Below are 18,774 nucleotides of genomic sequence, written 5' to 3' on the forward strand. Positions count from 1 at the left end.
CTCAGAAGCTCGTCTACCGACCTCTGTCCTGCGAAGCGTAGTCTAGACGCCTCTCTCTTCTTAGCTGGAAATTGCACCTCTGTTACCTGAGTATAACGCGCAACGGCTATAATTACCAGAATCAGAGGGCCTACGTACACCTTCTACTCGCTAATTTGATTTCGGAGCGCTTAAGTTATGAGCGGCAAACTCAAGACGTTACCGGTGTTTACGTTGATTACATAAGGCGGGAGGTGGTGAGGGAATCGTGGTTGGTATGTGAACAGTGCTCTTGATTTCCAGATGTAGAAAATAGTAAACATAGAGCACACGAGCGATGAAATACTGATAATAGAAGAGATATGAAATGATATCAACATAGCTGATACTGAAATATCCATCACCAACACTAGAAATACACGGATTCGGTATGTGAAGCGTATTTATAGGCTGCTATTACGGGCGGCGCTTCTGGACATGACAGGCACACACAAGTATCACATAATCACTCTTGCAGGAATTAATACTGTTGCGCAGACTCATCACTAAGCATCTGTTGTTTGGTCTGCGAATGCGGACGGTGGGATATTTTGGGCGGTGGTCACAGGCTTTGTTGGTTCGTACAGCTGGGATCAGTTATCGGGGCTAATCATAGCTATGTGATCAGATGGCTGTTGTGAGAGTAGCACTAGAGGTCTTTACTGTTTGTTCTGTTCGATTTCAAGTGTAGTATTTACAATTAATAGTACCATCTGAGTAGTAGTAACATCTGAAGCACAGCAACATCTATATCCGAAAACCGACATCTGCTCATGACCGAGATAAGGCGTTCAGAATGCTGACCAAAGAATGCCATGAAACGCAAATCATTCCGGAGATGTACTCCGGTGACCTAGAGACGGCAAGAGCAGAGCCTTTGATCGGCCAAGGAAGGCTTATTTTTGCCCTCGATGCAGTGCCCTGCACTGCGCGTACGGACGAGGATGTAGAATGTTGATGCACAGAGTGACTTGACAGGATTAGCAACGTAGACAGAGAGAGGTAGAGAAGAGAAGAACAGAAGCAGTCAGTGATATCCGTGATGGTGGAGGGGTAGACGCGAGAGAGCACATGCGGGCGGGTGGAGGCCGAATCCGGCGGAGGGTAAACAGCAACGACAGCAACGGCAACGACAACGACAACAAACAAAGCGAGACCTGACAGATGCAGGACGCATTGCGCGGCACGCCATCTTACATTACGACAGATTCCGAGAAGATGCAGTGCGTGCCTGGAGTGGGTTTTCAGTCGGTTAGAGGTAAACTGCGGACGCACGGCTACGACAGTAGACATAGACGTAGACACAGACAGGAGACAGACAGAGAAGAAGCCGGGGTAAAAATAGAGCAGTACCTTTTAATATAAGAAAACATGCGAGAGAACAGCGAAGGAGAGCAGAGTAACTGGTAACAAACAAAGACAAACAAATGGATTCTATTTCCGGCGCTAACGGCGACTAAACAGGAAAAAAGAAAAGAAAAGAAACATGAACTTTAAACGAGGATCAGAGAGCGAAAGAGAGAAAGTGGAAAATTCTCACAGTTCGATTTATGGGAATTACGGTTTGCAGATTAGACTTTCGCCTTCTGTTAGTGCGTGAGTAGCGTTGTGTTCTGCCTGCCGTTAAGAGATGCTGTGACTGGTGTTGTTGTTTTGTTATTGTACTATTCATGCACTGTTATCTCAGTTATCTCAGTTCTCTAGTTATTTCGGACAATGAGATAAACGCAGACATGGATCAAGTATGAATCAGGATGAATCATGAAGATGGCTGGTCGGAGTTGTCGAAAGCAGGCCAGCAGCCAGCCATGCGACGGATTAGTGAGGGAGCTATTAAAAGAATCCACACAAGTGCACGGCTGAGCAGAGCTACGTAAAAGTTAATTTCCGGTACTGGCACTCTTTGCTCTCCACCTCGTCCAGTCATCTGCCTTTTCCTTTCATTCTCACACGCCCGGGCCTCATACTTGTCTGCTCAGTGCCGGAAACTGGGGCGGAATGACAAGTCCGATGGGGATGAGAAGAAGAATAAGAATAAGAATAAGAATACGCAGAGAAGCAGAGAAATAAGAGATCAGAAAACAAGAAATAAGAAATAAGAAATAAGAAGCAAGAGTTGAGTAAGTATTTGAAAATAAACAGCATCGAGATAAGAGGTGTAGAGCAGTGGCAAGAAAGTGAGTGGAACGAGAGCGGAGGGCAAAAGTGGCAGCATAAGCCTGCTTTGATCGTTTACAGTTCTTGACTTAGACCTGGTGGTATCGGAAGCGACAACGGCGGCGCTTGCTGTCTGCTCGGATTAGAATATTTAGAATAGAACAACAACAAACACAACATCAGAGTGTGATGCTGGTGTTTTGATTTTAGAATAGAATCGAGCGCAGGCAGAGCAGGCAGAGCAGGCAGAGCAGGCAGAGCAGGCAGAGCAGGCAGAGCAGAGGCCGGGTGCGGGACGGGCGGGCGGTGACAGGCTCGTGTGCTGTTCTGCTTGTTTGTTTGCATTCCTCGACGTCACCGACGCTCGGAAGAAGTAGAGAGTGTTTGATAAACAATACTACAACAACTAGATACTACTATGAATGAATATTCTATATCAGCACATTTCCACTATACTCCACCATCTACACATCCAGAACATCTGCTCACTACTGAGTATACGGCGGTTGCTAGGCAGATGACGTAGGAATGTAAACAACCCGGGCCAAGAGCGCCAGCCTAAAATTAGCGATCGCTGTGTCAGTCCCAAACAAGGTTTGCGAACTGTACCTAAACTAGCCGCTCCTTCGCGGCGCTCCGGTCTGTGAACACCGCATTTGGTTAGCGCGCTGAGCTCAGTGGGCGCGCCAGACCGGCAGAAAGAGGTACTGGCGCCAAGTTGAGATATGCTCGCTCGAAGCACTCGCTCTGCTCGCTGCCCGCACATATATTAAGGCCGCCCCCGGTCCTGGCTCTTCTCTCTTTTCCTTTCCTCTTCATACACTCGCTTTCAACACTTGCCAACTTTAGTCACTCGCTCTACCAACCAACCAACCTTTCACAATGAAGTTCACCGCTGTCCTCTCCGCTGCCGCCATCTTGGCCACCACCGCCTCGGCTGCTTTCACCAACGGAACCACCTCCACCTGGTTCTACGACGTCACCACCACCGAGGTCGTCACCGCCTACACCACCTACTGCCCTGCCTCGACCACCATCGTCGAGAACGGCAAGACCTACACCGTCACTGAGGCCACCACCCTGACCATCACGTATGTTCATACTCCTTCTTCTCCTTTCTCCCCTGACCTCCTCACTAACATTCCTCAGTGACTGCCCTTGCACTCGCACCAAGGTCTACAGCACCTCGACCGTGACTGTCTGCCCCTGCACCAAGACCCCCACCCCTGAGGTTGTCTCGTCTGCCACCACCCCTGCTGTCTCCACCTTCACCGGTGCTGCCAACAAGGCCCAGGTTGCCGGCGGTGCCGTTGCCGGTGTTGTCGCCATGGCCGCTTACCTTTTGTAAGCAGTCTATCGCTACTAGGCTCTGAGCATTCTCCATGACGAGAACTGAACCGCAACCGCGTGTTTGGTGTCGCTCTTCCCGGGATTCCGTCAGATGTTTTTCGTTGCACGCGTTTAATAGAGGACATTAAGGAATAATTTAGAGAGACGTCGAGCAGTTGTGTTTCATTCTTCGAGTGTTGGATATTCGGTTTTTCTTCTTTTTAATAAATACTTTTTAATTGTGATTTTATTTTTGGGGGTTATAATTTTTTAAATCTTATCTGCTATTTTGTGATATCTCTTGTGCAAAGCTTTGGGAAAAAGTGATTGCGATTGTACAGTGTGTTGGGTAATATTATAATATTTTGACTACTGTAATCATAACTATTTCTCATTCTTGTATTGTTGTGTTGTTGTGATAGCAGTGTTTAGTAATAGTAATCCTTGATCAAAGTCATAACAGATACTCGGGATGGTGGCGGAGGTGGGTGAGAATGAGAATGAGAATGAGAATGAGAATTCCAGCGGAATCGGTTGGAATGTTGTTGCTAGCAAAGTGTAAAGTAAATTGCTCGCCGCGAGCGACTACAAGTGCGAACAGGTTCCTGAGCGTGGTTTAATCTACAGAGTTTACGGGCGAAGGTCCCGGATGCCGCAGGAATAGGAGAAGAAGAATAGGAGAAGAAGAAGACTGAAGAAAACAGAGCGGCAGAGATAGGAGAAGAGGACAATGGACGGACGACGATAAAGCAGAAAAGGAAGTTGTTGTGGGCTCGTTTATTGGGTGACTATTACTTTACTGTGCTCTGAGGTCTCTTCTTTTAGGTTTTTGCTTAGAGTTCTGCTGGTGTCTCAAACTATAAACATGCCGTCCACTTTGGGCTTCCTGCCTTGTCTTGGTCTGGGAGTTGCTCCTCGGCCGGACCGGACCGGAGCGGTGCGGTGAGCAGTGCAGTGAGCAGAGCAGAGAGCAGTGTTGGGCAGGTGTTAGTTCTGTTTCTAGCTGTGGGGCGGTTATTCACTGCTCACTCAACACAGCCTGAGCAGACTGAGCGCCCGCCAAGTAATCACGAAATGGTCTATGCATCATCACCTTTCGGACTCGAGATCTCTTCCAGTAAATCCAGGCGGACATTGCCGATCAGACACCGCACAGCAGACAGACAAGATTTGCCCGGAGAGAAGGAGATGGAAGCGCGGCGGCGGAGTGGTCTTTTCGTCGTGGTGCTCTTCCTCTTCCTTCTCTTCCCGCGCTTTCTCGTTCTCCCGCTGTCAGCCGGCGCCTTCTTCTTTGTCTGAATTAATGATGAGTCAACACTCCCGTCTTATCTCTTCTGCAACTACTTACACTTACTCCACCTAGCCATATTGCCGTAGTCTCTGCATCCTCATATGTATCTGATGCGATACCCGAAGTAAAAAAAAAAAATATACTCTCTCTCCAAGGTAAAAATAGAACAACCTTCTTGGCCTTTGCCTTTGTCTTCCTTCTCCCTATCACCGCTCAACCTTCCCAAACCTATCCCATTATCTCCACATCCAGCAACCTCCATGACGTAATTACTTCCTCAATACCAATAGATAAGTGGGTGGGCAGATAGCAATTACGCCCTATTTGCTCAAACAACAATGACCCCTGTGCTTCTTATTAGTTACTTACTTCTGATTATTGTCCTCTCCTTTGTCTTCTTCAAGATCTCAGATCGTCTCCTGCGTCCTCATCACCCTCGCACGACTAATTTGCAACCTACTGAACTATTACCCAACTACTCCCTCTCTCGCCCTCTAGTTCTTCTTTTCACCCCTCTTCTCCTTTTTCTTTTATTTGTGATTCTTATTTTGTGATTTTTTTTGATTTTGCTAGTTTATTACAACTAAACTGCCACTGCTCACTGCGTTGGCAGGGGTGCCGTGTACCACCATCGTATACTCCCTATTCCTCCAGATCGCGACTTGTTATCGATCTCACTAATCCCTCTTCAACATCTGTGACTTCCGAATCACTCTCATGTTGTATTGATACTATATCCAACATATCTGCATGCGCCTGGTAATCTGTCGTACCGCGAGCCTGCACAGCGTCGTCAAAGGCAATGATGACGGCCGGTACCTGCGCCAGCGACAACTTCGAAGGTAGACTTAACTGCGATCCTAGCATGATCAGTCTCGCTGAATCTGTAGATCTGCACTATCCCCCACCACTAATTCGCAACCTCTGATCTCCGCGCTCCCCGCAGCGGCTGCACATCCTCCTCCATCACCCGCAACGCATCGTCCGCGATCACCGCCGCACGAATCGCCTCATCCACCGTCTCCATCTTGAACCCCTTCACCGCAGATCTGAGCTCGGGCTTCAGACTCGTCACGAACCGGCTGATTGCCAATTGCTCTGAATATTCCGGCATCCGGTCACACAGCGCGAGGAAGTGGTCGATGTGCGGCCGCAGCGCGCCGGTCTGCGTCAGACTGCAGAATTCATCGTAGAAAGCGAGGTCCTTCATCGGGTGGTTTTCCGGATCTGAGAACTCCTCGCGGAACAAGCGCACGGCCTCGTCGTACGTCGGCAGTGAATCACGAGGAATCTTGTCCCAGCCATCCCAGTTCGACACCACGCCCGCCTTCAGCAAACCGATCTTGACCGCGTCGTCCTCCACCTCGTTGCTCGCAAAACACGCGCTCAAGATCAGCCAGGAATCTATCAACAACTTTGACATCATACACTCCCTCAAACCTCGGAAACCCGCGCTTCCTGCCCTCGGTATCGCTGCTGGATCGCGATGATATCGTCCCGCGGCGGAAACTCCAATATGAACCGCTTCACAACCGCATCGTACGTCTGCGTCTCGCTATCTTTAAACTTCCCGCCCTCCAAAAAGTTCCTGGCAAACCACTGCGTCGCTCTACCCGTCAACCCTCCCGCAAACATTCGCAGCTTCGTGTCGTCGTCCGTCACATCATCCGCAAAAAAAACAGGATCTCCAACCGTCCAAGGTACTCCCTCACCGCGCGCGATGTGTTCTCGCACGTAAAGATCGGAACCTCGATCTCGCCCTCTGCCCACGTTCTCTTCAGGTTTCATAGCTGCTGTGTGTGTATTGACTGTAGTTGCTTAATCGTGATCGAGCGAAATGAAGGGTGGCAAGTTGAGTGGCGATCTGGGATCGATCGAGTGATATAGTGGCCGAATGTAGAATGCTAAGTGAGGGATATGACTAAGCATGAGATCGTGGACAAGATCGCGCTTCGATTTATTCAATGCCGGTTTTACCAATTTCTTCGGTTCAAATTGCTCGGAATCGCCTTAATTCTCCAACGATTCATTTAGTATACCACCAATTCACCACACCCACCCTCAAGGTCTCTAAATTCGCCCGATGCAGTTTAAATACTTTGGGGTTTATAGAGGCCAAGATCACAAATTTCGTCAACAAAAAACGGTTCTGTAGTGTAGCTGGTTATCACAGCGGATTCTGATCTTCAAAAAATTGGATATTTCCGCTAACCCCGGTTCGAATCCGGGCAGGACCTTTTTTTTTTTCTATCTCTTTTTTCTATCTCTTTTTGTGATTTTTTTTGGATTGATTCGATTGAAGAGGAACTTTTCATCTGTTTTGTTTGATTTGGGTATTTTGTGGAGAGGAGGAGGGGGTTGTTTGGCTTTGGTTGATTTGGGTGTGGACACCTTGATATTCCGTTTATAAGATGTCTATCGCTCACGAAACCGTTTGTTCAACTCACAGGTAAAATATACCGGTCTGGAATCTGATAGTTAAACCCGCGGTTTATCACTAGTCTGTATGTCTGCAAGGGTTTGGAAAATGGGCAAGCTATGAATGCCAGATGCCAGACGTAAACATTATAAGGATTGCATACCGCTGGCCCGACGTACACGCAAGTTGTACAGCTAGCAATCAAGCATGTAATAAGCATTCAAATTCAGATAATTAATTCAATCATTATTCGTCGCTCTAACTATTCCACCCGTCGTCGTATAATCTAGAAATCCGTCACTCGGCCATTAAAGCTGTAGTCGCCGTGTCTCAACGGATCCTGCTTCGGTCCGCCGACCTCGCCCGTCTGTATAAACCAATTAGCACCTCTCTCTAAATCCACAATCAAACAATCTAGAAAAACAGCATACCTTCGGATTAACGTCTCCCTCAAACTCAGGAATCGTCCGCCCGACATAATCCGCATGCTTCACATTCATCGCCCTCAACCTCGCCAAACTCTCCTGCTCAACCGTCTGCTTCTCCTCCGACAGTTCCGCCTCACGCCCCTCCATCACCGCCGTCAACGTCTCGACATCGACCTCGATCTCAGGCACGTCGTCCTCGGCGGCCGCGAACGGCGCGTTCGCTTTCTTTAGCAGACGCTCGAATTCTTCTTGTTCTTCCTCGGGGAGGCGAGGTGGCGCGGGGCGCGGGGCGGAGAAGTCGGCGTATGAGCGCGTGAGGGGGGAGAGAAGCATGGGTGGGTACGTCGGGCGGGCGAGCGTGCGCAGGGCGCGGGTGGTGTGTCGGATGGTGGTTAATCGGATCATTTCGGTAGTGGCGACGATGTTTAGTGCGCTGGCTCGGAGCTTTCAAATAGTCCCTTCAAGTCCTTGAAATATCCACTAAATTCTGACGTGGTAAGATAGCAGCAAGCAAGTCTCGCGGAGAGAAGTAGAGAGTTGTTGAAGTAGAAGTGTGGGGAGGTCTGGATTTTTGGTGGTTGTAATTGCGACAGCAGTCTATTAGCTAATGCACGCCGCATTGCTGCTCATCGCGATGGCCAGAACGTCCAAAATTAACGGCAGTATTTTATACTCATTTTCTCACAATGCACATGACCGCACCAGTATTATAAGATGAAAAACTACACTGAAGGAGAGAAAAAAAAAAAAAAAGGAAATTAATGGATAAATTATTACTTATACTAAAATTACAGAGTAGCAAGCGCGGCGTCCAGAATCGCCAATCCCTCCTCAATCTCATCCTCGCTAATAACCAACGGCGGCACGATCCGGATCGTGTTCGTCCCCGCCGTGATCACCAGCAACCCATTCTCGACCGCCGAGCTAATCACCGGCGACGAATCAACGCTGAGCTGCACACCCCGGATCAGCCCCGTCCCGCGGATCTCGGTCACGAGCTCGGGATACTTGTTTTTCAACTTCTCCAACCCGGTCTCCAACACCTGCGCCTTCGAGCGGACGCCGGCGAGAAACTCGGGCGTCGCGATCTGGTCGACGACGTAGTTGCCCACCCGGCACGCGAGCGGGTTGCCGCCGAACGTGGTGCCGTGGTCGCCGACCTTGATTGCCTGCGCGACGCGCTCCGTCACCATCGCGGCACCGATAGGCATGCCGTTTCCGAGCGCCTTCGCCATCGTCATGATGTCCGGGTGCGCGTCAGGACCGAACGCCTCGTGCGCCCACAGGTATCCCGAGCGGCCCATGCCGGACTGGATCTCGTCGTAGATGAGCAGCGCGTCGACCTCGTCGCAGCGCTTGCGGAGCGCGACCATGAACTCGGGCGAGGGCGTGTAGACGCCGCCTTCGCCCTGGATAGGCTCGATGATTACGCCGCAGGTGTTTTCGCTAATCAGCGCCTCGACCGACGCAATGTCGCCGTAGGTCGCGTACTTGAACCCGGGCAGCAGCGGCGCGAACGGCTTTTGATATTTCTCGTTCGGCGTCGCGGAAAGACTGCCGAGCGTGCGGCCGTGGAACGAGCTCTTGAACGAGATGATCTCGAACTTGTCCGCGCTCGCGTTACGGGCGCCGTACTTGCCAAACTTGCGGGCAAACTTGAGCGCGGCCTCGTTGGCTTCGGTGCCGGAGTTTGAGAAAAACACGCGCGCGGCGTCTTTCATGCCGTTTGTCGCGCGCGTGCGCTCGATCAGGTTCTTGGCGAGCGTGCCGGCCCATTCGTTGTGGTACAGGTTCGAGGTGTGGATGACTGACATGGCCTGGTCGAAGAGGATCTTTGCGATGTCGACGTTGCCATGGCCGAGACTGTTGACGGCGATTCCGGCGGTGAAGTCGAGGTATTTCCTGCGAGCGCCTGTTAGAGGGACAGAGTCGAGCAGCAGAAAAAGGGGAGATTCATACTTTTCGCTGACATCGTATAGATAGCAGCCTTCGCCTTTGTAGAGGACGAAATCCGGCTGAGCGTAGGTGGTCAGAACATAAGGGCTCGTGTCATTCAGGTACTTTGCGGTAGCTTCTTGCCCGGTCTATGAAAGGTAAGGTCAGCACGATAGCCAAAAGACAGCGACAGGACGGGCACAGCAGCAGTAATTACCTCGGCATCAGCGGGCTGTGAGGATACGTGGCGGATAGCAGTGAACGCTGACGATGACGACGCTGACGACGAAGATTGCAGCGATAGTCGAGATCGGGACAACGCTAGGACGGATGATCTCGTGACAGCGGCCCGACGCATGGCGTTGCGCGCGGTCAAACTTATAGCCAGGGACATTTTCAGCGTGCTTTTATATATTTTTGATCTCTTGAGCGGATCTAGAGACGCGAGTTGGCGCTTCTTGCTGGTACAAGAGAATGGGCTTTATATCGGAAAAAAAATCGAGACCTGGAGGATTGCTCATTAGCTGGGCGCCGCACATGAGTCATGTATTAGTCGTGATCCACATCACGTGATCTACGTTAGTCAAATATGAAGTAATCAGGACCGCGCAGGAGATGCAAGGCGAGGCGAGACGAGGTGACGAACGCTGTGCTTCGGCTGCGGTAGCTTGCAGAGGGATTATTAGTCTGACGCAGGGCTTCACAGAGGTGCCTTGAAGCCGCCAATTAGCAGCAGTAGCAGCAGATTAGACAGTAGAAAGGAGGGCAGGAGGTCGACCACTGTGACGAGCTGCGTTGATTGCGAGGACGACAGACAGACAGAGGCCGCCTCTCCACGCCGCTGGATTCAACGCAGGTCTCGAAACAATCCCTTTTTCTGTTCTCCAGATCGCCGTTCTTTGCTCTCTTTTGCTCTGATTTGTCTGCTTCTTTTTCTTCTCTGCGAATCAATCTCTCTTCTTGGAGCTCTGGTAGTAACAGCGACCACAGCGCAGGTCCAGGCCCTGCACGTGCGGTTTGGGGCGAGGCGTGCGTGCGTACGAGTGAAATTAGTGGCAAGCAGCGGCTGACCCACAGGGGCTGGGTCAGGCAGATCTGCCGGGTCGGGTCAGTGCAGCGGCTGAGCCGGGCAGAGCATAAAAAGCTGCCACCGTGGCCTCTTCCCGTCTGCTCGCCACGCGTCTGCGCCCGTTTCGGGTGTTGCTTCTATAATTGAACTTCTTCCTATATCTTCTTCTCTCCTCCCGCCTCTTCCCTCCACCACTCAATCAACCAACCATGTCGGAATCTCCTGAAGACTACGGATCCCCCTCATACCTCACCGACAGCTCGCGGAAACGCCGCGACGAGCTCGCCCTGCCTCTCCCCCCCGGCGCCCTTCCCCCCCGCAAGCGCGCAAAGACCGCGATCGAGAAGGAGCAGCGTCGCATCGAGCGCATCCTGCGCAACCGGCAAGCAGCGCAGTCCTCGCGCGAGAAGAAGCGGAAACAGCTGGAGGAACTCGAGGCCATCAATGAGCAACTGCGACTGGAAAACAGCTCGACGCTGGATCGTCTTGCCATCGTCGAGGCCGAGAACAAGGCTCTTCGCGCCAAACTCGACGAGCTTTCGACGATGTCTATCAAGCGCGACTCCTCTTCCTCGTCGTCGTCCACAGAGTCGGAGATGCAGCGGATAAAGACCGAGGCGCCCTCGCCTTCGCACTTTCTCTCTGCCGATCTCTCGTCAACCTCCTCCGGCTCTGTCTTTGATTCGCCAACCTCTCCCTCGCTATCATCCTTCTCTCCCGCCTCCGGCTCCCTCCTCGACTCATACTGCACTTCGCCCGAAGACTCTGCCGATATCCCTTCCACTCCCGACGCCAAGGACGCCGTGGCCTTCAAATTGATGCATCATCCCGCAGCGATGATGTCACTCTATGACCTGCAGCGTCATTTGAAGGAACACCCACACGTCCTGGGCCCCTGGATGGAAAGGATCGCGAGCATGACGGCTTTGTCGGTTATGATGTCACAACTATGCTCTTTGACGTTTCAGCAGCTGCTCCCATCTTTGCCGCTCAATCAAGCCACTTTGACAGTTCGGTGAGCGCCGGCATGGATGCTGATCAGCAGCTTTTCGACTGGGATGCCGTCCTTGACTCGACAAAGGACGAAGAGCCCGTGGCCTCGGCTTCGGAGCTCCACGACTCGACCTCCATGTACGACAGCATGATCGCAGCCTCTCACGACGAGGACGACAACAGCAACAGCAGCAGCACCAGCTTCGACTTTGACAGAGACGCAAGCGCCAAAAGCCCGATGATTTCATTCACCGTCAACAACGACTTTAGCGAGAAGAACAACAACTCCGTCGACAGTTTGATTGAATATCCGACCGACTCTCCAGCTCTCACCTGAGATGCAGCTGATCTCTGACAAATGGCGCTCGCCCTAACAGGGCTGTAGCGACTGGTCTGGGAATCGCAATGGAGACTGTCGCTTCGTTTTGAATAATTCTATGACCAACTGTCTGGCGTGATCTGTTATTTTCTTTATCACTTTTTTCTGCATTCTCGGGGTGTGGATATTGTCGGATACTTTTGGCAATTGCGGTTTTTTCTTGTTTAATTGGGCCTGTTGTGCTCTGTCTCTTGTCCTCAGCGACGTTGTGGTTTTTTTAATGTTATCGGGTTACTACTATGGAAAACGAGTCGGGAAAACAACACTAGCTACTGTACAAGTGGCTTGGATATGGATGCAACGGATGGGTATGACGAATAATAATTAGTCATGGGGTGTGGTTTCTATTTTTTTTTGTAAAAATTCTCTACTTGGCTTCGGATACGGTGTCTTTTTCTTTGTACATGAAATGAATTATAATAAATATCGGTATGATTTACAACTGTTTTGATGTAGATACTGAGAGAGAGTAAGCGCGTGGACTTCGATTTTAGACGGGGAGCCTATGGAGCTGACTGTGCATATGACGAATACATGCAACGATTGAGGACATCGGTGGAGGATTACATCTCGATCCAAGCTCTGATCACTTTACTTTCTGCAATGTTACCAACTCCCTTCGGCTGTAGCGAATACGTCATGAACAGGTACTTTGTAAGAAAGCTCAAAAGCTGGGTTATATATGGTTTATCCGCCAAGGTATACATCTCGCGAGCATCTCTTCGTCCTCTCAACCGCTTCTCCGCGCTGCGTACAAGATAATGATGTGTGATCTGGCGCGTCTGCTGCCGAGTTAGTTGGTTGGAGAGATTAGTGCCACTTTCCGCTCGTTTCTGCGCAGCGGATCTACAATCAAGAGCATCTGCAATGACAGCAAACAGCACCCACCAGACTACTCAAATCGCAAATCGAGTTGTTAATCATTACATGTTATTCATTACAGACAGAAACATAAATCACGCAGGAGCCCCGTCATAAGCCCACCGAATGATGCCCATCAACCCGCCGACCGCGATCGACAACGGCGTCGGGAAATGATAAAGATAGCCCAGCACGAACGCGGTTGCGGCGACGACGTACCACCACGCCTCGTTGCCTAGCGACTCGCCGGTCTGGTTCGAGGACGAGAGAAAGCCCGAGTCCCAGATGCGGTAGATGGCTGTCCACAGCAGGCCGGTCGCGGCGGCGGTGATGCCGCGCAGGAAACTCATGATGGGCGAGAACTTGCGGAGTTTGTGCCAGAAGGTGAACATGCCGCCGGCGATCATCATGCCGGGCGCGTAGATGCCGATGAAGGAGACGATCGCGCCCCAGACGACCGAGCTGCCCGCGTTCTTGTACGCGAGCGCGCCGAGGTAGATTGCAAAGTTGAAGTTTGGGCCGGGAAAGGCCTGGATGAGCGCGAGGCCGATGGCAAAGTCCCGGGGCGAGACCCAGCCCTGGCCGACGGTGTACTCGCGCAGGAGCGGGATGACGACGGGGCCGCCGCCAAAGATGATTGTGCCCGCGAGGTACATGTTGCTGAAGACGAGGTAGGGCACGCCGAGGTTCTTGACGACCGCGCGGATGACCATGATGACGACGAAGGAGATTACAAAGAAGACGACGACGGAGATGCCGAATTTGATGGGGTAGTCGGGTTCTGGCTGCTGCGGGGTTGCTTCTTCTGGCTGGTCGCTGTAAGGGGCGGTGAATGAGACCGCGGAGGTTCCTTCGCGGGTCTGGATGATGATCTCTTTGTTGTCGTCTTTTGGCAGTCCGTCAGTTTTCAATAATCCAGAGGGATCGTTGTAGGACGTCGATCCAGCTTGAGCGCTTGATTCCGGCATATCTTGGTAATCAGTGTTGAAGTCTTCCAAGACAATGACCTCGTCTACCGAGCTTTTCCGGCCGAGGATCTGCTGCGCTAAATCATGCGCAGCCTGTTTGACCGCGCGCTGCCACGCGCTGAACCACTTATCAGAGTATCGCAACACGATCTTGAAGTACGGCGAATCGTACACCAAAGTGATGAAACCCGCAGCGATCATGAGCACGGGATAATACCACAGCGAGGTATACATGATGCCAAACATGCCCGACAAGAAGATCGTCAGATGGCTGAGTTTGTCGGTGATGCACCGCGCCGAGACGTTCAGGCCCGCGACGAAGATGACGCCGACGATGGCGGCGTTGAGGCCGCTGAGCAACGCGTACACGGGGTTTGGCAGCGAGCTTCCGATCTGGCCGATGCCGACGGCGAGGATGAACATGCCGATTGCGCCGGGGCCGGCCCAGAAGATGAAGGAGAGGAGGGCGGGGAGGAAGGAGGTGCGGAGGAGGGTGATGATGAAGATCAGTTTGGTGGAGGCGGAGCCGGGAAGGGACTGGGCGATGCCGAAGAGTTCTTGGTAGGTTGGGTCATCGAGCCAGTGGTATTTCTGGACAAAGAGGTTGTTGAACTGGGATCAGGTTAGCTAGGAGGTCTGAGAAGAACTGAGGTGGATCTTGATACATTTGCTACTCTAGATACAGCGCGATGTTAGCCAATGATCTTTAAAAATAGTAGAAGAGTAGAACTGCGTACTGTACGATAGGTCCTCCGAACGAGGTAATCCCTATATGCCATTGTCGTTTACAAACCTCCAGCATCTGCTCGCCGAGATTGGCCGATAAGACCGAGTACAGCAAGCCAGCGATGGCATGGATTGGCCGCGACCATAGGTCCCGAGCGTTTGCGTGCATCCTGTGCTTGAGGACGGGGTGTGTCCTCACGATGTCCGCACAGCGAGAAGAAGAAGTGCGAGAAATACCAAACTCCGCCGCAACTCCTTCTCGCCTTCCCCGCCCTGGCCCCTCCGGCCTTTTATCGCAGAGACAGCTCGACGGTCGCCTATCTCGAGCTGTCCTAACCGGTTGTGGCAATCTGCATTGCGATTAGGGTTCAGCACAGGTGTCTGGACTGCCAGCGGGAGAGGGAATGGGTCCGGGTGTGCGCATGGGCCGGGGATTGTGTTCGGAAGATGCGAAGAGGAGCTGGATGGTCTTGAATTTGAGACTTGCGAGCGGTAGTAATGAACGGTTAAAGGAGACAATTGTGTTTTTAGATGGCTGCTTGTCTTGTTAGAGTGTCTATATAAACATCGTCGATTGAGGATGAGTGTCAATTCCCGACTCGACCGAACGGCATCTCCGCACGAGTTCTACAGCAGGCAGCATACACCTATCAACCAAACCAACTCTCTACAACCCATCCAGCCCAAAATCTATAGCTGCATCAAAAAGAATTTCTTTCACCGCTTTTATACAACCGCCATGACCCTCAAAACCAAACCAAAGGGAGAACAACGCAGCATTTCTCTTATCGATACCAAGGAGATAAGAACGAGCTCCGCAGCCCCGCACGCTGCGGCTGCGGCGCCCGCCTTTCTCTCTCTGATTGCGGATTCTTCTGGCTGGTGTTTACCTGAGTGGTGGGATGCGGGTGTTACTGAGAGGTAAGGGAGATGGTGGGAATGTATGCGATGGTGGGATGTATGCGATGGTGGGGATGTGTGGGAGTAGTGGTTCCTTTGCGGATTGAACGCACGCTTGAAAGTATTTATGTGACTACGTGTACTTGAAGCAAACTTGAAGCGAACCTGAAGCAAACAACTTGAGACAATTCTACAAGTCATGAAGATACAAATACAGTATCAAAACTATCAAGATGAATCAATTAAATCGCTCCCATGTTGTTTCTTTGCACTTTTCTCGTGTGTCATTCCAACACTCCTGCGCGCGAGATACCGTGATCAGAGAGTCTACACTCGCGTCGAAAGCGATCAACGATAAAATAAGACTGCGTTACCAGCTAAGAGCTCTATAGACATTTATGATTGACCTGATGGAAGTAGAGCAAGTTGCTTCGAATACAAGGTAGACGATGTAGCCACAGACAGTGCGTATGATTACAAATACATTACACACCACAATGACAAACCCAACCGCACAATCTTACCTAACGATTCCGTCATTTGTCAAAGTCCCAGTCCCAGTTCAGGCAATTTGGAGATGAGGAACCCGCCGTCATTGCCGGGGGTTCGACATCAGGACAGCGCAGCAGCGGCAAGAGCGAGCAACGACAGCGCAGTGAAAGCAGAGTATAGTAACAGTATATCGCAGTGCTGGAGTTTGTAGTTTATGTGCGGAAACAGCGTAGAAGGAAATAGAGGTCGTAGGATGGTAGAACCAGAGCGCGAAGGTTGCGTGAAATAGTAAGCACGGACGCTTTGGGCATCTTTTTTTTTCTTTCTCTTCGCTGCTTTCTTTTCATTCACCTCCTGTGCTCTGGAATTAACTTCTGCATTCGGAGAGTATTTCGTTCAAGGACAGTGCAGAGTGCAGGTTGGTCTGTGGGCAGCGGAAAAGGACAGGACAAAGAGGTCGGCATATAAACCAGCCCTCGGATCATCATCACGGCCGCGAGCATCTTGTTTCTCGCGTGTGGATGATCTCTTTAAGAACCTGGATATTCATCCCATCAGTCATCATACAAACGTCATTTCTGACAAAGACAAAGTCGCCACTTTTGATTTTCTGATTTGGAATCACTCGGGCGTTCACATCGGCCGAGAGCGAGAGTTTTTGCTTTGAAATATATCAAAGTACCCTGTCAGCAACAGATCACTCTAGCAGACGGCGAATATTTCTCCGACTGCCCGACCGACACCGACAAAATCAGGACGATATAAATCCGCGACCGCTGCTTGATCCAGATCAAATCAGACTACACGTCCACCATGACAACCTCCGAGCTCGAGAACCAGGCAACAGAGCTCTCGCGACAACTATCGAGCTCCGAAGTCGAGTCACTAGCAAGCGAGCTCTTCGACGACGCGCTGGTACCTACACATACTTCCAGCTGGCCGCCACAGTCGGACGCGCACCGACTTGACGAGGAGGAGGAAGATCGGGAGAACGAGCGAGAGGCGCAGAATAGCGGCACGTCCGCGACCGAGACTGAGAATTCGGGTTTATCTGAAAAGCCGGAGCAGAGTAGTAATATGCCACACGCGGGAGGACCGCCCGCGAAGCATGGATTGTTTAGTCCAAAGCTGAGGGAGAAGCGTCTTGCTGTGGTCAAAAAGATTGGAATTTCTATTCTTTTGATGGGAACTTTGATGCTGGTATGTCATGACTATAATGACTATTCTGGACCCGAGCTAACTGATGATAATAGACGCTTTTCTCAATCTACTGGGGCTCTTTCTATAAACGACTCTCCTACCTAGACCGCGTGCACCTATGGATCGTCAACAACGACGACGGCGACCTCGTCGGCTCTTCATTCACCACCATCGCGCACTCCTTCGCGACAGCAAAGAAAACCGTGAACGTCGAGACAGTCGACAGCCTGACCTACGACGAGATCATCAAGCTCGTGCAGGACGAACACACATGGGGCGTGTTCTACATCCCCGCCAACTCCACCAGCGCGCTCGAGACCGCGCTCGCGAGCCCGTCAGCGTCTGAAGCTGCGGCGTACTCGGGCGCAGACTCGGTGCGGTTTATGTACTCGCAGGCGCGCGACCAGCTCGCGATGGGATACATCGTGACCTGGGTGAACGAGCTCGAGCGGAACTACACGGCCGAGTTTGCGATGCAAGTGCTTTCGCTGACGACGTCGTCGTCGTCGTCAAAGTATGATCTGTCGACGATCGTGAGCGACGCGCCGCATTTGATTACGCGGCCGAGCTCGATCGAGCTCGAGAACTTGTTCCCGTTTGATAATCCGACGGCGACGGCGACGACGCAGGTCGGTCTTATCTTCATCGTCATCACGTCTTTCTTCCAATTCAACTTCTTCGCGCCGATCCACGCGCTGATCTCGCCCGAGCTCAAACGCTCACACCTGATCTTCTACCGCTACCTCTCGTCCTGGGTGGCCTACTTCTTCCTCTCGCTCTTCTACTCGCTCGTGTCGCTCGCGTTCCAGATGGACTTTACGCGCACGTTCGGCCGCGCGGGCTTCGTCATCTTCTGGATGACAAACTACCTCGGCATGCTCTCCGTCGGCATCTTCCTCGAAAACCTCGCGCTGATCTGCATCTCGACCTTCCCGCCCATCCTCGGCTTCGGCCTCATCTGCACCGTCATCTCAAACATCTCGCCCGCGTTCTACTCGATCCCGCTCCAGCACCGGTTCTACAGATACGGCTACGCGCTGCCGATCAAGAACCTTGCCGACGCGACCCGGACAATCATGTTCGACACGCATAATACGATGGGGAGGAACTACGGCGTGCTGGTGGCGTGGATCGCGATCGATATGATTATGCTGCCGTTTTCGCTGAATTTCTTTGGAAAGACAATGATGAAGCGCAAGATGGCGGAGATGAAGGCGCAGGCTAAGAAGTAATTTTTTCCTTTTCTTACAGTTTGCTGTTTTTATCTGTGATAGACAGTCATTTTTTTTATGTTTCTCATGTTTCTGGATAGGCGTCTTTGTGAATTAGCATAGTGATACGTGTAAATAAAACTAATTGAACGATAAATATATATTATGAATAAGCTACAGCTCCAAGAAGATATGTTGGTACAAAGCATATGTATAAATGCAAAATCAATCAAAAGCCATACAAGAAAAACAAATCAAGACATCATTGCAATCATTAGAAACTAGAAGAGATCAAAACTAGCACCCATACTCTATTCGTCAGATATGTCATAGATGGCGATAAGAAAAGTGATTGAGCAGAAAAAGATAGAAAAACACCTTTGATAACAGATTGTATA

General features: G+C 51.2%; 8 protein-coding genes and 1 non-coding gene across 9 annotated transcripts; 4 read left to right on the top strand and 5 right to left on the bottom strand.

Moving 5' to 3' along the window:
- Positions 1-584: 584 nt before the first annotated feature.
- Positions 585-1,416, bottom strand: BZA70DRAFT_182835 (uncharacterized protein). Its single transcript, XM_064909961.1, has one exon. It carries the CDS (start codon positions 1,309-1,311, stop codon positions 790-792), a length of 522 nt encoding a protein of 173 aa, XP_064767798.1. The 5' UTR covers positions 1,312-1,416; the 3' UTR covers positions 585-789.
- A 1,641-nt stretch (positions 1,417-3,057) lies between these two features.
- Positions 3,058-3,523, top strand: BZA70DRAFT_267971 (mmc protein; the record flags this gene model as incomplete). The annotated part of the gene is made up of 2 exons (XM_064911132.1): positions 3,058-3,266; positions 3,325-3,523. The coding sequence occupies 2 exons, from the start codon at positions 3,058-3,060 to the stop codon at positions 3,521-3,523; spliced, it is 408 nt and encodes a 135-aa protein (XP_064767799.1).
- A 1,914-nt stretch (positions 3,524-5,437) lies between these two features.
- Positions 5,438-6,943, bottom strand: BZA70DRAFT_305031 (uncharacterized protein; the record flags this gene model as incomplete). Its single annotated transcript, XM_064914784.1, has 3 exons — positions 6,236-6,943; positions 5,766-6,209; positions 5,438-5,647 (listed from the first exon to the last, which is right to left on the bottom strand). The coding sequence occupies exons 1-3, from the start codon at positions 6,581-6,583 to the stop codon at positions 5,438-5,440; spliced, it is 1,002 nt and encodes a 333-aa protein (XP_064767800.1). The 5' UTR covers positions 6,584-6,943.
- Positions 6,941-7,032, top strand: BZA70DRAFT_t52. Its single transcript has one exon. It is a non-coding gene; the product is annotated as a tRNA-Gln (tRNA).
- BZA70DRAFT_279960 (fmp21p) lies at positions 7,009-8,304 on the bottom strand. Its single transcript, XM_064912870.1, has 2 exons — positions 7,646-8,304; positions 7,009-7,581 (listed from the first exon to the last, which is right to left on the bottom strand). Exons 1-2 carry the CDS (start codon positions 8,045-8,047, stop codon positions 7,501-7,503), a joined length of 483 nt encoding a protein of 160 aa, XP_064767801.1. The 5' UTR covers positions 8,048-8,304; the 3' UTR covers positions 7,009-7,500.
- A 126-nt stretch (positions 8,305-8,430) lies between these two features.
- Positions 8,431-9,971, bottom strand: BZA70DRAFT_299495 (mitochondrial putative acetylornithine aminotransferase; the record flags this gene model as incomplete). The annotated part of the gene is made up of 3 exons (XM_064914664.1): positions 8,431-9,544; positions 9,602-9,726; positions 9,795-9,971. The coding sequence occupies 3 exons, from the start codon at positions 9,969-9,971 to the stop codon at positions 8,431-8,433; spliced, it is 1,416 nt and encodes a 471-aa protein (XP_064767802.1).
- A 782-nt stretch (positions 9,972-10,753) lies between these two features.
- Positions 10,754-12,474, top strand: BZA70DRAFT_279965 (uncharacterized protein). The gene is made up of 2 exons (XM_064912871.1): positions 10,754-11,476; positions 11,503-12,474. Exons 1-2 carry the CDS (start codon positions 10,856-10,858, stop codon positions 11,974-11,976), a joined length of 1,095 nt encoding a protein of 364 aa, XP_064767803.1. The 5' UTR covers positions 10,754-10,855; the 3' UTR covers positions 11,977-12,474.
- Positions 12,475-14,682, bottom strand: BZA70DRAFT_248835 (chromate transport protein ChrA). Its single transcript, XM_064910671.1, has 3 exons — positions 14,578-14,682; positions 14,008-14,459; positions 12,475-13,965 (listed from the first exon to the last, which is right to left on the bottom strand). The coding sequence occupies exons 1-3, from the start codon at positions 14,647-14,649 to the stop codon at positions 12,975-12,977; spliced, it is 1,515 nt and encodes a 504-aa protein (XP_064767804.1). The 5' UTR covers positions 14,650-14,682; the 3' UTR covers positions 12,475-12,974.
- Positions 14,683-16,778: 2,096 nt separating this feature from the next.
- On the top strand, positions 16,779-18,397 carry BZA70DRAFT_267977 (uncharacterized protein; the record flags this gene model as incomplete). The annotated part of the gene is made up of 2 exons (XM_064911133.1): positions 16,779-17,165; positions 17,219-18,397. 2 exons carry the CDS (start codon positions 16,779-16,781, stop codon positions 18,395-18,397), a joined length of 1,566 nt encoding a protein of 521 aa, XP_064767805.1.
- Between the last annotated feature and the right edge of the window lie 377 nt (positions 18,398-18,774).

This window comes from Myxozyma melibiosi (assembly GCF_037950935.1).
Source record: "Myxozyma melibiosi strain Phaff 52-87 chromosome Unknown BZA70scaffold_7, whole genome shotgun sequence".
Lineage (NCBI taxonomy): Eukaryota > Fungi > Ascomycota > Lipomycetes > Lipomycetales > Lipomycetaceae > Myxozyma > Myxozyma melibiosi.